The sequence below is a fragment of the Hakea prostrata genome, chromosome 10 (genome assembly GCF_041222555.1).
Source record: "Hakea prostrata isolate BN-2017 chromosome 10, UWA_Hpros_2, whole genome shotgun sequence".
In the NCBI taxonomy this organism is placed as follows: domain Eukaryota; kingdom Viridiplantae; phylum Streptophyta; class Magnoliopsida; order Proteales; family Proteaceae; genus Hakea; species Hakea prostrata.
In genome coordinates this window covers 26067010-26082240 of record NC_142609.1, presented here as the reverse complement: position 1 = coordinate 26082240, position 15231 = coordinate 26067010, and the positions used below count along the sequence as shown (strand labels likewise).

At 36.5% G+C, this 15231-nt stretch overlaps 2 protein-coding genes across 2 annotated transcripts; both read left to right on the top strand.

Moving 5' to 3' along the window:
- The first annotated feature begins 681 nt into the window (after positions 1-681).
- Positions 682-8117, top strand: LOC149002368 (uncharacterized). The gene is made up of 3 exons (XM_089138703.1): positions 682-883; positions 6897-7379; positions 7600-8117. Exons 1-3 carry the CDS (start codon positions 682-684, stop codon positions 8115-8117), a joined length of 1203 nt encoding a protein of 400 aa, XP_088994829.1.
- Positions 8118-10350: 2233 nt separating this feature from the next.
- LOC149002367 (uncharacterized) lies at positions 10351-10833 on the top strand. The gene has a single exon (XM_089138702.1). The coding sequence runs from the start codon at positions 10351-10353 to the stop codon at positions 10831-10833; it is 483 nt and encodes a 160-aa protein (XP_088994828.1).
- Positions 10834-15231: the final 4398 nt, after the last annotated feature.

The following is a 15231-nucleotide window of genomic DNA, read 5'->3' as shown; positions in this document are numbered from 1 at the left end:
CAATGAGCGCAGGTAATTCAGTCACAGTCAAACCATCTTGAGATTGGATGGGATCGCTGAACACCGATCTTGTTGTTCCTCTCAATCCTTTTTTATGGGAAAAAAATAAACGAAAAATCAATCCTGTCCTACAGTTTATACATTAGATGTCTGATAAAAAAAGTTATTCAGTTAATTCAATATGTGTATCCTTTTATTTTATCAATTCAACTAGCAGATTAAAATTATATTTTATTTTGACGTACTAATATTGAAGAAAAGTCAACAGTCAAATGTCTTAGAATTGGTAGCCAAACCTAAACTTAAGATTTTATTCCCACTGTGCCTTCTTTATTGAATGAAGACCAGGTCTTCCTTAGTAGAAGGTTGGCAAATTGGACCATGGGTGTTGAACGATAAGGTCATCGTCATCTCATCACCCTCTGCAGGTTTTGTGTAGAAATATCCATCTCCTAATCAGCCTTTACACCTACAACCAGCGGTCTTATAAGCAATTGCAGAGAGTTTCTCACCCATTAATTTACTTTCTTTCTATCTGTTACCTATATCTGTCATGGCAACTGAAGAGAGAGCTGGGGCTGAAATCATCTGTGGAAAGGTGGCTTGTGATCAATTTTCAGCAAAGTTGTTGAAAGAACTTGGATTCCCCAGTGGTGTCCTTCCCACAAGAGAACTAGTAGAATGCGGGAGGGTCAGATCCACGGGCTTTGTTTGGTGGAAATGCAAAGCCCCTATGAGCACTACAGTGCAGCCACCAACACTAAGAACAGCTATGCTGCTAAGACCACTGCGTACGTTGAGAATGGGAGGATGAAGAAGATGACTGGATGCAAGGCCAAGACACAACTGATGTGGGTTTCTATCGTAGAGATGTCCATTGATGGCAACAAGATCTCCTTCAAGTCATCCATGGGAGTTGGAAAGTCCTTTCCCCTCACTTCTTTCATGAACGAAGAAGAAAAGAAGGCTTATCTCTCCAATAATTAGATGGTTCCATTGGCAAATTCAAACCATATATATTCTACCAGCCTGGCCTCCTTCAGTAGTAACTCAGTTAATTTTGTCATTCTCATAATTTATCAGCTATATGTATTGAGTTTTTCATTTGTATCTTTCTGTAATCCATGCATCCTCATTTAATGACTAGATAATAATTGAGTGTACTACTTAAAAACCAAAGACACGGGGTTCACCTTAATTTATTTCTTCGCCTCTAACTCCTGCTCTTGTACTGCAAGACCTATGAATTCAACTTTAGTTAGATGCACTAATTTGCCAGGTCTTCTCTCTAGTGTATGAGATTGAAGCGTCACATTGCATTCTTTCCCTTCGTGATCTTTGCATTACAGATGCTATTATTAAATACACTTTCCTCTTAGTGAATTTCTCTACCAAAAAACTAAATTTCCCTTCATTTTATTTCTGAAGGTGATAACAATATATTAGGGTTTTCAAAATATGTTTTTGCAAATGTTATTATGTCATTGTAAAAACTGTCATTGCCATATGTATTTCTCAACATATGTACAAATTAAATAACATTGTGAAGTGCAGAAACTATGTGACACACTATAGGACAAGCAATTAAGTCTACAAATTATTTGACACCCAGAAGTTTTTTAATAAGAAAACTGTTCGAAAAAGTCATATTATGTTGAAAGAATATTAAAAAAGAAAAAGATTAAAATTACATTTTTTAAATTTTGCACAAAGAGTACATAAAACACAAAGTCAAGATGGCAAAAATGTTTATCGACTATCACTTGGATAGTTAGCGAGGTCACACCAACATTAGTTGCATATGATATTTTAGCTAAAAAAATATGGACTTCTAGGCATGTATTCTTTTGAGAAGTGATTTTCCGAGAAGTGCCTGATGAACCCTGTGAACTGGATTTGAACCAAGCATTCTCAACCATGTGGTTTGTTCGGGGCTCATGATTTGAACCATAACATGTATAACAGAACCCTATGAGCATGTCAATTCTATGACCAACACCAAAAACAGTTATGCTGCCGAGACCATTGCATATGTGGAAAAGAGAAGGATGAAGAAGACGACAGGATGCAAAGCCAGAACACCACTGAAGTTGTGGGTTTCTAGAGATGTACATTGATGGTGACAAGATCACAATGGGAGTCGGCAGTCTTTCTTTCTCATATCTTAAGAAGAAAATAAGGCTTACCTCCATAATTAGTAATGATTTTGTAGCTCAAAGTCCTTATTAGCTGTATGTATTGAGTTCCTCAGCTCATCCTTTTGCATTGATGCACTTCATTTAGCAAACAATGATGGATGAAGACTCCATCCTTTTGTTCTTGCTTAATTTTTATTTGGGCTGTAGCATTGTCAAACTTATGAATGATATTTGATGAGCACATTTATGTGTGAAATCTTAGGGTATAAAACATGCATTTTACACACTTAGAGTGGAGCTACCTTGGGTTTTTATGTTGTTCTTGTAGATTTTAGGACTTTTCAATATTTAAGCAAATATTTGGAGCTTTGGGTATGAATCATGCAATTTTACACGTCAAGAGGTCCATTCAAATTCTCAAATGCAAAAATGGGCTTGATTTGGAGCATGATGGGCTAGAGATGTGATTATGGGCCAACTCCGAAATATTTAAGAGATAAAGAAGGCAAATTTGATCTACGGCTGAGATTATAAATTATCAATCAAATCTACAGAGATATTATTGAGAGAGTCCAAATGGAGAAAAGAGTACTTGCATACCTCAGTATCTTATTTCCTATTTGTGATTTGATTAAAGAAAGAAAAAGAGGAAAAAGAATTATATTCAGATAAGGAAGAAGGAAAAATCCCGTTTTTGAATGTCTCTGTTCAATTTCGATTAAGCCCTTCATCGAACGGTAGTCCGGTGTCCGATCGAGCTGATTTTTGGAGGAGAACTTCGACTTCTTGATCCTCAAATCCAACGGTGGAATTATGCATTTGATCTCTCTAAGTTAGTCCGATTAGTACGTCAAAACCCTAATTGGTTGAGTCAGATAGAAACCTTGAGTTTGATTCAAATTCTATCAAAATTCATATCCCATGTAAACTCTATAAAAGGAGAGCATACTCCATCAAGGGAGAACGTGTTTTAGAGCTTAGTAGAAGCACTCTTTCTTTTCTCTTTAGTTTATTTAGGCTTTCTCTAGTTTTCTTTGCTTGCTTTTGTGAGATTTTAATTTCTAGATTGAATGTTTAGGTTTAATCTTTCTATGTAGTGTAATGCAATTTCAAGTTCAAGATCAAGATCAAGTTTCAAGTTTCAAGATTCGTTTTTCTCTGGGTCTAGCAATTGCAGATCTAGATCTGGTTGTTAGGGTTGGTTGAGATTCGAATCGTTTGTTTAAATTCTTTTTATTGTTTGAAGTTTAAAGATGCAAGTAAGTAACATTCTTCAATAATCTTCTCTCCCCCCCCCCTCCATTCCCACTTCTATCTACCCCTCAATATTCTTAATTTAGGATTTACTTTCAGCATTTATTTATTGTTCTCCCTTCCCTTTGGTCCTTGATCAGAGATGCCTACAGTCGTGCCTCTCTTTGGTTAAGGTTTCTCTTTCCTTTTATTATTCTGTTATTTACTTTGTGCAATTTACTTTCAGCATTTATTTATTATTCTCCCTTCCCCTGGGTCCTTGATCAGAGATGCCTACAGTCGTGCCTCTCTTTCGTTAAAGTTTCCCTTTCTTTTTATTACTCTGTTATTTATTTTCTGCAATTTACTTTCAGCATTTATTTATTCATTTTTTGCAATTTCTTTTTCTCTAATATCCGTTCCCCCGATCGGTGGACTGTAAGCTACAGCGAAGGGTCCATGGTCAAAGTCATTATAATCAAGGTCCGACATGTCAGTTGGTGTAGCCGTGTCAGTGGTCGGCGACACCACCGACATGGCGTCTTCCATCGACATGTCGGACGATTTTTTGAGGGTTAAACACTTAAACTTAAAATATGGGTTTTGATTTGAGAATTGAAATAACTAAGCTTTAAAAGGGTTAACAGGGGTTCGGTTGAGATTTTTGCAGAAAGAGAGAGAAGATGGTAGAGGGAGATTTGCAATGGGAGAGACCTAGTGGTGTAGATAGTCTAGAGACTAGAGAGAGATCTGCAGTAGGACTGTGAGAGAGACCGAGAGAGATGAAAGAGAGCAGGAGAGAGTCATGACAGTGTAGAGACTAGAAAGAGATCTGCAGTGGGAGAGACCCAAAGAGAGAGAGAGAGATCAGAGTGAGATCGCAGGGATGAGAGAGACCACGACATTAAATGGCTTTTTCAAGTCATCGTCCTTGGTCCGCCATGGTTTCCGTCGGCATCCTGTTCTGCAGAGAAAGAGAAAGAGACCATCGGAAGAGAAAGAGACCGTAGGCTTCCTCGAAGTTATCGGCCATCGCATAGATATTTTAAGTTTTTAACATTTTTAAATGAAAGAGAGACTGAGAGAGTAATTAATGCAATTTTTAAAATTTTGAATTTTAAAATTTTTCGGTATTTTGAGAATTTATCGTGATATATCGACCTTTTGGCGATACATCACAATATTTTGACGATCATTAAAAAAACGGGGGGGGGGGCCCGACAACACGGCGAAAAATTGCCCCGTGTCGGTGATAAATCACCGATACAAGGTACCGTGATTATAATTATACTCCCCTTCCCTAGATCTAGAGCTGACATTTGGATCACTTCCCTTTTATTTTTATTTATTTATTATTCTCTTTTTTTTTTTTTGCCTTTATTAATTATGCGTTGGTTATGTTTGCTTTATTTTACATCTCAATTCGGTCGCATTAGATGTATGGATTAGGACCGTTCATTTAGTTTAATTAAGTAATTAACAAATTTGAATCATTGCACTCTTGCATTATCATTAAGAAGTTAATTCTAAAATGGCATATCTCCTTGAGATCAACCCATTAGCTACACGATACCGTGCGCTTGCGATTACTTAATTTCACAAACAAGTTTTTGGCACCGTTGCCGGGGAGGTATTAGTCCACTTTATTTTTCTCATTCTTAGGTAAATCGAAGTGAAAAAAAAAATTAAAAAAAATTCAAAGATATTACTCTTAACTTGAGTAGAAACAAAAACGTATAGTAGTCCCCACTCTACTGAAGAATCCCTAGGATTCAATTGTAGGTGGCTCCAAAGACTATACGAATTCCCTTGCTGTCAAACCTATACATCGCTCAACTATATGGCAACCTTACGGCTTTGGAATCATTGTTTCAATCTTTGTGGTGGAAAATTCACTACTTTCCCTTTTTTTTTTGTTATTTTGTTTTCTTCTTTAGATACTTTATTATAATATATGTATATATATAATATAAAAATAAAATAAAAAAACTTATTATTTCATAAGAGCCATTACTTGCATTAGGTGGTTAGTGCATGTGTGTCTGGACTTGTGATTCCACAAATAGAATTGTCCGAGTGTCTACCTTGACCATGGAAGACCTACCTCTACCTCCTCCACCTAAGAGTCTTAGAGATAGATTTTATCCAACTCGATCTGCACAACCTTCCTGTATATGTTTACCTAATGTGAGGGGTAATAATTTTGAACTTAAATCTCATTATTTGTCTATGTTACCCCAACTTCATGGGTTATCTAATCAAGATGCATATTTGTTCCTTAGGGAATTTGAGGAGGTTTGTGTCCTTATGAAGGTACAATAACTCACTGATGATGCCGTAAGACTACGGTTTATTACATTTGCATTAAAGGACCAAGCCAAAAAGTGGCTTTATTAGCTTACCTAGGGATAACATTACCACATGGGAACAATTTATTGTCCTATTCTTGAAGAAATTCTTCCCTTCTCTAAGACGAATAAAATAAGAAATTATATTCTTCAATTTCGTCAAAATCTAATGAGTCATTTGCTAAGGTAATGGAGAGGTTCCAAAGCCTTCTCCAAGAATGCCCTCGCCATGGTATAGAATTATGGTATTTATGCCAAATAATTTATGAGGGTATCGATTATCAAACAAAGCAACTTTTGGAATCTATGTGCCCCGCAGGATTTACATCGTTCACTGATGATTCCGAAGCTTGGGAATTTCTTTTAGACCTAGCAGATAGAACTAGAGAATGGGAGTCAACCCAAGAATCTGAAAGGATTAGTAGGGGATATTTTGTTGATAGCCAAGTTCATAAGGAAGCTCAAATAGATAATCTTTTGAAAAAGTTAGAGACTTTGGTAATTAAAGCTGCACCACCACCAAGTCAAGTACATTTTATTGACAAATCTATTGCTATGTGTGCATGGTGCCAATCTCTTACACATGTAATTGAGGAATGCCCTAACTATTCTGAAGGCCAACATGAAAATGCCAGTGCGATGTTTCCAAACCCGTACAGTAACAAGAACAATCCTGGGTGAAAGAATCATCCTAACTTTTCATGGTCTCAAGTGCAAAACAAAATGGATTAAACAATTATTCCACACAAAATCAATTTGGTGCCCCTCAAAAACAAAGTGCCCAATTTTCTCATAATCAATAGTCCAGTTCCCTCAAGCCCCTAATTTTCAAAATGCCAATTTAGCTAGGCCTGCCAATCCACCTATTGTGCCTCATATGCCTCATATTGCACAAAATCAATCACCACCTGGTTTCAATAGAGGTAATAATCCAGAGTTTTATTGTCTTTCTATCTTAGAGAAGAATATGGAAGTACTTTCCAGCACCTTCATGACTTCTATGCATAATATGGAAAAACAAATTTCCACTCTTGCAAGTGCTTTGTCTGATCGAGAAAAAGGTAAATTGCCCAGCCAGCCTGAGTTAAATCCTAGGACTCATATTCAACAAAAGCCACCAAATCAAGTCAACCAATTTGAAACCACTTCTTGAAAAGTGGAAAAGGGTATTTAACAGGTAAATCTCCTATTACTGACCAGAGCAAAATTAGTGACCATCGTGATGCGGAGAATGTTCAAGTATCTCCTAATAAGGGTTTTTCTGAAGAACCCTTAGAAGTTGAGGATGAACCAATTGCTTTAGATGAACCTAAGTTTGATGAATCATTATCTGAAACCCTGAGAAAAGAACAAACTTCAAATGAGAGATCTTATGTACCTAAGGCCCCTTTTCCTAGCCGATTAGCAAGTAATAAAATGAATGAAAATGTTGACAAAATTTTAGAAGTTTTCAAAAATGTGAGTGTCAACATTCCACTTTTAGATGCTATTTCTCAAATCCTTTATTATGCTAAGGTTCTTAAAGACTTGTGTACTCAAAAGAGAACCACGAATGTCCTAAAGAAGGCCTTTCTAACGAAAAATGTTAGTTCAATCCTCTCAGAACAAGTCCCAATTAAGTATACAGATCCAGGAAGTCCAACAATTCCATGTGTTATTGGTGATAAAAAAAAAAATAGAGCATGCTTTACTAGACTTGGGCGCTAGTGTTAATTTATCGCCATATACTGTTTATAAACAATTGGGTCTTGGGGAACTCAAACCAACCTTGGTTACTCTCTAGTTGGCTGATAGATATGTTAAAATACCCAATGGAATAATTGAAAATGTGTTAATTCGAGTAGGAGAATTTGTTTTTCCTCTTGATTTCATTGTCTTAGACACACATCTAGTTACAAATCTTAAGGACCAAATTTCTGTGATATTAGGGAGACCATTTTTAGGTACAAGCAATGCCCTTATTAATTGTCGAAATGGTCTTTTGAGGATATCATTTGGGAATACATCCGTTGAGTTCAATGTCTTTAGGTTGGGGAAACAACCAAACTTTTACGAGAATATTAGTATGTTGCAAAGCATTTCTGATGATATTGATTTCTCCATTGAAAATGGTTTTGAGGATGATTTTTACACTTGTTTGGAAGAATTAGAGGATATAGGAAGTGATCTTTTTCTTGATATGATGAGCTTGCAACAATTTAATGAACCACTTAATAAGTTGTCTAGAAATCTTCCTGTCCCATCTGTGGTTGAGGCCCCCCAACTCGAATTGAAACCTTTGCCTTCGACTCTTCGGTATGCTTTTCTAGGCCCCAATGAAACTCTTCCTGTAATCATTTCCTCTGATCTTACCAAAGACCAAGAGGATGAGCTTCTTAGTTTGCTTAAAGACAATTAAGAGGCCATAGGGTGGCAAATGGCCGAAATTAAAGGAATTAGTCCCTCCATAGTTCAACATCATATAAATTTGATTGATGGATCCAAACCCTCTAGGGAGCCCCAAAGAAGGGTTAATCCTGTGATGAAAGAAGCCATTCACAAAGAAGTGTTGAAATGCATGGATAATGGGATTATTTATCCCATATTAGATAGCCAGTGGGTAACCCAGTCCAAGTTGTTCCTAAGAAGTCCAAAGTCACAGTAGTTACATCTACTACCAATGAGCTCATCCCAACTCGTATTCAAACGGGTTGGCGTATTTGTATTGATTATCGGAAGCTTAATGTAGCCACTCATAAAGATCATTTTCATTTGCCTTTCATTGATTAAATGTTAGAACGTTTAGCCGGCCATACTTATTATTGTTTCCTTGATGGTTATTCTGGCTATAATCAAATCCCTATAGCACCAGAAGACCAAGACAAAACCACATTCATGTCCACATAGAACATATGCCTATCGACGCATGCCCTTTGGATTATGCAATGCTCCTGCCACATTCTAACGATGCATGATGAGCATATTCTCAGATATGGTAGAGGAGATTATTTGGAAGTATTTATGGATGATTTCTCTGTTCATGGATCTACCTTTTCTGATTGCCTTCACCATCTCTGCTTAGTTCTTGAACATAGTAGAGCCAAAATTTTAGTTCTTAATTGGGAAAAATGTCACTTCATGGTGAAGAGTGGAATAGTCTTAGGTCATATTGTTTCTAAAGAAGGAATTATGGTTGATAAGGCTAAGGTTGTTAGATCATTTCTAGGTCATGTTGGTTTTTACCGCCACTTTATAAAGGACTTTAGCAAGATAGCCAGACAGTTAACTTCATTACTTGCTAAAGATGTCCCCTTTCATTTTACCTCTGAGTGCTTACTATGTTTTGAACTATTGAAAGAGAAGCTCTCCACCACTCCTATAATACAAGCACCAAATTGGTTAGAACCCTTTGTGTTAATGTGTGATGCTTCTGACTATGCTTTAGGGGCAATTCTAGGTCAAAGGCTAAATAAGATACCCACTGTGATTTGTTATGTAAGTCAAACCCTCAATGATGCACAACTTAACTATACGACAACTGAAAAAAGAATTTTGGCTGTTGTGTTTGCATTAGAGAAGTTCTGCTCATATTTGCTAGGTAGTCATGTAATTATTTACACTAATCATTTAGCTATCAAAATATTTGCTACAGAAGAAGAATGCAAAATCCTGACTCATTTGTTGGGTCTTGCTACTACAAGAGTTTGACTTAGAAATTAGGGACAAAAAGGGAACTGAAAATTTAGTTGCAGACCATCTATCCCGCCTTTCTAATTCTAGAAAGGAAGAGAGTCTAATTCTAGAGACATTTCCAGATGAGCAATTGTTGTCAATAAACACGGTACCTTGGTTTGCAGATATTGTAAATTATCTTGTAACCAATGAAACCCCATCCCATTGGTCCACCCAAGATAAATATCGGTTCCATTCACAAGTAAAATATTTTTTCTGAGATGATCCATACTTTTTTAAAATAGGTTCAGATCAAATCATTAGGCGTTGCGTACCTAAGCATGAACAAATGTCTGTTCTTTCATTTTTCCATGATCATGCCTGTGGGGGTCATTTTGGGCCTAGGAAATACTGCAGAAAAAGTGTTTCAATGTGGGTTCTATTGGCCTACAATATTTAAGGATTCATTAACTTTTTGTAGAGCTTGCAAAGCTTGTCAATCTCTTGGTCAAGTGACCAAAAGGAACATGATGCCCTTGAATCCGATTTTAATAGTTGAAATTTTTTATGTCTGGGGTATTGATTTTATGGGACCATTCCCTAATTCTTACAGGAATCTATATATTCTGTTGGCTGTCGATTAAGTGAGCAAATGGATAGAGGCCATAGCTTGTAAATCAAATGATCACAAAGTGGTAGTCAAGTTTGTAAGGGAAAATATCTTCTCTTGTTTTGGCACTCCTCGTGCTTTGATTAGTGACAGGGGCAAGCATTTCTGTAATCGGCCTTTTGAGGCCTTGATGAAAAAAGATGGAATCACCCATAAGCTTGCTATTGCATATCATCCGCAAACGAGTGGTCAGTAGAGGTTTCCAATAGACAGATTAATTAAATTTTAGAAAAGACAGTTAACCCCACTCGTAAGGATTGGTCAAAACCATTTGATTGATCCTTTATGGGCCCACAGAATTGCATATAATATGGATTTGGGTCAATCCCCATACCGTTTAGTGTATGGTAAAGCTTGTCATCTCCCGGTTGAATTAGAGCATCGGGCTTTCTGGGCAATCAAGAAGTTGAATTTTGATCTTGACGATGCGGGTATCCATCGTCGTATCCAACTATCTGAGTTGGAGAAACTTAGAAATGAAGCCTATGAAAACTCAAAGATTTACAAGGCTAACACTAAAACCTTTCATGATAAGCATATTGTTAGGAAATCATTTTCTATTGGTGATAAGGTTTTGTTGTACAACACTTGGCTACATTTGTTCCCAGGAAAATTGCGAACTAGATGGGAATGTCCATTTATTATTCACTGTGTTTTTAACCATAGTGCTGTGGAAATAGTTGCTCCTCATTCTAAGCAAATTTTCAAAGTGAATGGTCAACGTTTAAAGCCTTTCCTTGAAATGCCAAGTGTAGAGATTGATCTCTATGAGCCTTTTTACACTGGTGATTGAGAAACTCCAAGGTATGCCCTCTTTTGCCTTGCCCTTATTCTTCTTTTCATCATGCATTGAAGACATTGCATTACTTAAGTGTGTGTGTGTGGGGGGGGGGGGGGTTATAGCTTCTTTGTAGATTTTAACTTTGACTTTTGGTTAGTGTACATACTCTTTCAATTGCTATGATGTGTGAAATGAGAGTGATTTTGGTACCCATCATTAACACATAAAAACCATGTTGAGAGGAAGGTAACTTGTATATATGTTGAGATGAGACTTTCCTTGAAAAATAAAAGGCTCTTAACTTAAGGCGTTGGACCATCTATGAGTTTTGTGGGTCCTTGTTCCTTTGGCTATGAATTGAGATCAATTTCGTGTATGGCATGAAGAAAAAAAAAAGAATAGAAAGTAAAAGTTGAATTCCTTGGAACTAGATAGGGCACTCCGACTCAGGAATCAAGGTGACTTGATCGAAACTCTTAGGAATGAGATTATTGAAAAGAACTCTCACATCACTGTCTATGTGGGCATATGCAAAGCAAAGCTACAAAGTAACTTGGGTTTCTGGTGTTTGCTCCACCATGTCATTCAAGCCAACCGCAGTGGACTAAAGATTCACTACTCAAAAGAAAAGAGAGAGATAAATGCAAGTGTCATCAATGCCTTGGTAAAATTGTTTGGTAAAAAAATACTTCAAAACCTTAGTCCTTGGTCCCCTTACTTTATGAGTGGTTTTGCTTAAAGAAGATGTGTACTTGAAAGATATAAGGTGAGTCTTTGATTGAGATATATGCTTAGTCTCAAGAATCAATATGGGGTAATAAAGTTCAACTGTGGGGGATCTTAAATCAATAGTGAGAAAAATTGTCATAGCTATTGATCATTATGAATACTTACCAATTGTTAGAGTTGGAATTTGCAATGTTTTATTTTGAGCTGAATTGGAATTTTGGATGTATATTCATTGCAAACATCCACGAGACAAAACTCATCCTCTAGGGGTAACCTAGTGGTTTAAAGGCCAGTTGCACATGCTAAGTGTAACCATGATTCCTACAAAAATGAGTTAGGATTTAATTTGTTGCACTAGTTTCTTAGCTGCATTTGTATTTTTCTTTAATTTTTGCTTGAAAACAAGCTTAGTCTAAGTGTGGGGAAATCTGATGAGCACGTTTATGTATGAAATCTTAGGGCATAAAACATGCATTTTACACACTTAGAGTGGAGCTACCTAAGGTTTTATGTTGTTTTTGCAGATTTTAGGATTTTTCAATATTTAAGCAAATATGTGGAGTTTTAGGTATTAATCATGCAATTTTACATGTCAAGAGGTCCATTCAAATTCTCAAATGCGAAAATGGGCTTGATCTAGAGCATGATGAGCTAGAGATGTGATTATGGGTCAACTCAGAAATATTTAAGAGATAAAGAAGGCAAATTTGATTTAGGGCTGAGATTATAAATTATCAATCAAATCTACAGAGATATTATTGAGAGAGTCGAAATGGAGAAAAGAGTCCTTGCATACCTCAATAACTTATTTCCTATTTGTGATTTGATTAATGAAAGAAAAAGAGGAAAAAGAATTATATTCAGATAAAGAAGAAGGAAAAATCCCGTTTTTGAATGTCTCTATTCAATTTCGATCAAGCCCTTCATCGAATGGTCATCCGGTGTCTGATCGAGCTGGTTTTTGGAGGAGAGTTTTACGACTTCTTGATCCTCAAATTCAACGGTGGAATTATGCATTTGATCTCTCTAAGTTAGTCTGATTAATACGTCAAAACCCTAATTGGTTGAGTCAGATAGAAACCCTGAGTTTGATTCAAATTCTATCAAGATTCATATCCCATGTAAACTCTATAAAAGGAGAGCATACTCCATCAAGGGAGAACATGTGTTAGAGCTTAGTATAAGCACTCTCTTTCTTTTCTCTTTAGTTTATTTGGGCTTTCTCTGGTTTTCTTCGCTTGCTTTTGTGAGATTTTAATTTCTAGATTGAATACAACAACAACAACAACAACAATAAGCCTTGTCCCAACTAAATGGGGTCGGCTACATGGATTGTTGCCCTCCAATCAGTTCTGTTCGAGGCCATGCTAGATACAAGGCCTAAGCTATACATATCCTTTCTCACCACTTCGCCTAAGGTTATCTTAGGTCTACCCCTAGCTCTTCTAGTTCCTTCAATATGGATTATATCACTTCTCCGTACATGAGCATTTATAGGTCTCCGTTGAACGTGGCTGTGCCACCTCAAACGACTTTCTCTAAGCTTATCACTTATGGGAGTAACTCCTAGACCAACTCTAATATGATTGTTTTTTATCTTATCCATCCTAGTTTTGCCACTCATCCATCTTAGCATCCTCATTTCTCCTACACTGAGTTTATCTATATGATTCTTTTTAACAGCCCAACACTTTGGACCGTACATCATAGCTGGTCGAACAACGGTCCTATAAAATTTTCTTTTAAGCTTTAATGGAATACGCCGATCACATAAGACCCCGGACGCACCTCTCCACTTCATCCACCCTATTTTAATTCTTTGGGAAACCTCATCTTCTAAATCACCTCTTTTACTTATGATTGAACCTAGGTACCTAAAACAATCACTCTGAGGAATCTCTTTATCGTCAAGTATCACCACCTCATCATCTACCCGATCATGACTAAAGTTACAAATTAAATATTCTGTCTTTGATTTACTAAGTTTAAAGCCTTTTGATTCCAAAGCTAATCTCCATGATTCTAATTTGGTATTAATCCCCACTTGGGTCTCATCAATCAACACAATATCATCCGCAAAAAGCATACACCAGGGGACCTCATCTTGAATGTCTTTGGTTAATTCATCCATTACCAATGCAAATAGATATGGACTTAAAGTTGACCCTTGATGTAGCCCAACTGTTATTGGGAATTCATTACTTTGTCCCCCCACTGTTCTAACACTAGTCACCGAACCATCATACATATCCTTAACTATATCTATATATTTACTTGCAACATTTCTTTTCTCTAGTACTTGCCAAATTAACGCTCTAGGGACTCTATCATAAGCTTTTTCTAGGTCAATAAATACCATATGAAGATCTTTCCTACATTCTCTGTACCTTTCCATAAGTCTCCTAATTAAGTAAATAGCCTCCGTTGTAGATCTTCCCGGCATAAACCCAAATTGGTTTTCTGTAACTGTAGTTAAGTGTCTCAAACGGGTTTCAATTATTCTCTCACATAATTTCATCGTATGGCTCATCAATTTAATGCCCCTATAGTTATTACAACTTTGAATATCTCCTTTCTTTTTGTAAATTGGAACCACAACACTTCTCCTCCAATCATCTGGCATTTTCCCTGTGCTCATAATCTTATTAAACAACTTAGTCAATCAAACTAGTCCATGGGTTCCTAAGCTCTTCCATACTTCAATTGGGATTTCATCAGGACCTTGTGTCTTGCCAAGTTTCATCCTCCTTAAAGCTTATTTTACTTCGGACATCGAAATTCTACGTATATAAGTTCGGACATTGGTGCCTTGGTGAAAAATGTAATCGTCCAAAACATAAGTGCTTGATAAATGCTCATTTAGTAAACTAGAGAAATAAGTTTCTCATCTTTTCTTAATATCCTCCTCTCAAACTAATACTTTACCATCTCCATTTTTAATACATCTAACATGTTCAAGATCTCTACTCTTCCTATCCCTCATCTTAGCTATCTTATAAATAGATTTTTCCCTTTCCTTTGTGCCCAACTTATTGTATAACTCTTCATACTTCCTTTCCCTTGCTTTTCCCACAATTTTCTTAGCTTCATTTCTATCCAACCTATACCTTTGAAGATCCTCAACATCCTTAGTTCTTTACCATGTCTTAAAACTAACTTTTTTTTATTCCTAATGACAGCTTGAACCTCACTATCCCACCACCACGTCTCTCTATAAGAATGGATCTTTCCTTTTGATTCACTTAGGGCCTGTTTGGTTACATGAGTCTGAAGATTTCAAATATCTAGAGATTTCAAATCTATAGACTTCAAATCTATGGAGTCATAATTTATAAAATTAAGTGTTTGGTTGTGGAATGAAATCTGTGAATTCATCCTAAAAAACTATTTAATCGACATGATTTTTGTGAATGTGCAAACGTATAGCTTTTTTGAAATCTCTGGATTTCATCCCTTACCCATAAATCTACAGATTCACATTTTTAGTGTAAAAAGGTGAATCTATAGAATTCATGAATCTAGAGATTTTTACAACCAAGCGGGTATAATTCTCAGATTCATGAATCCAGAGATTTGAAATCTCTGGATTCATGTAACCAAACAGGCCCTTAGAACATCTTTAGCCACCTTCTTAATACACATAGCCATCTCATTCCACATTGCATTGGTATCCCCTTTAAA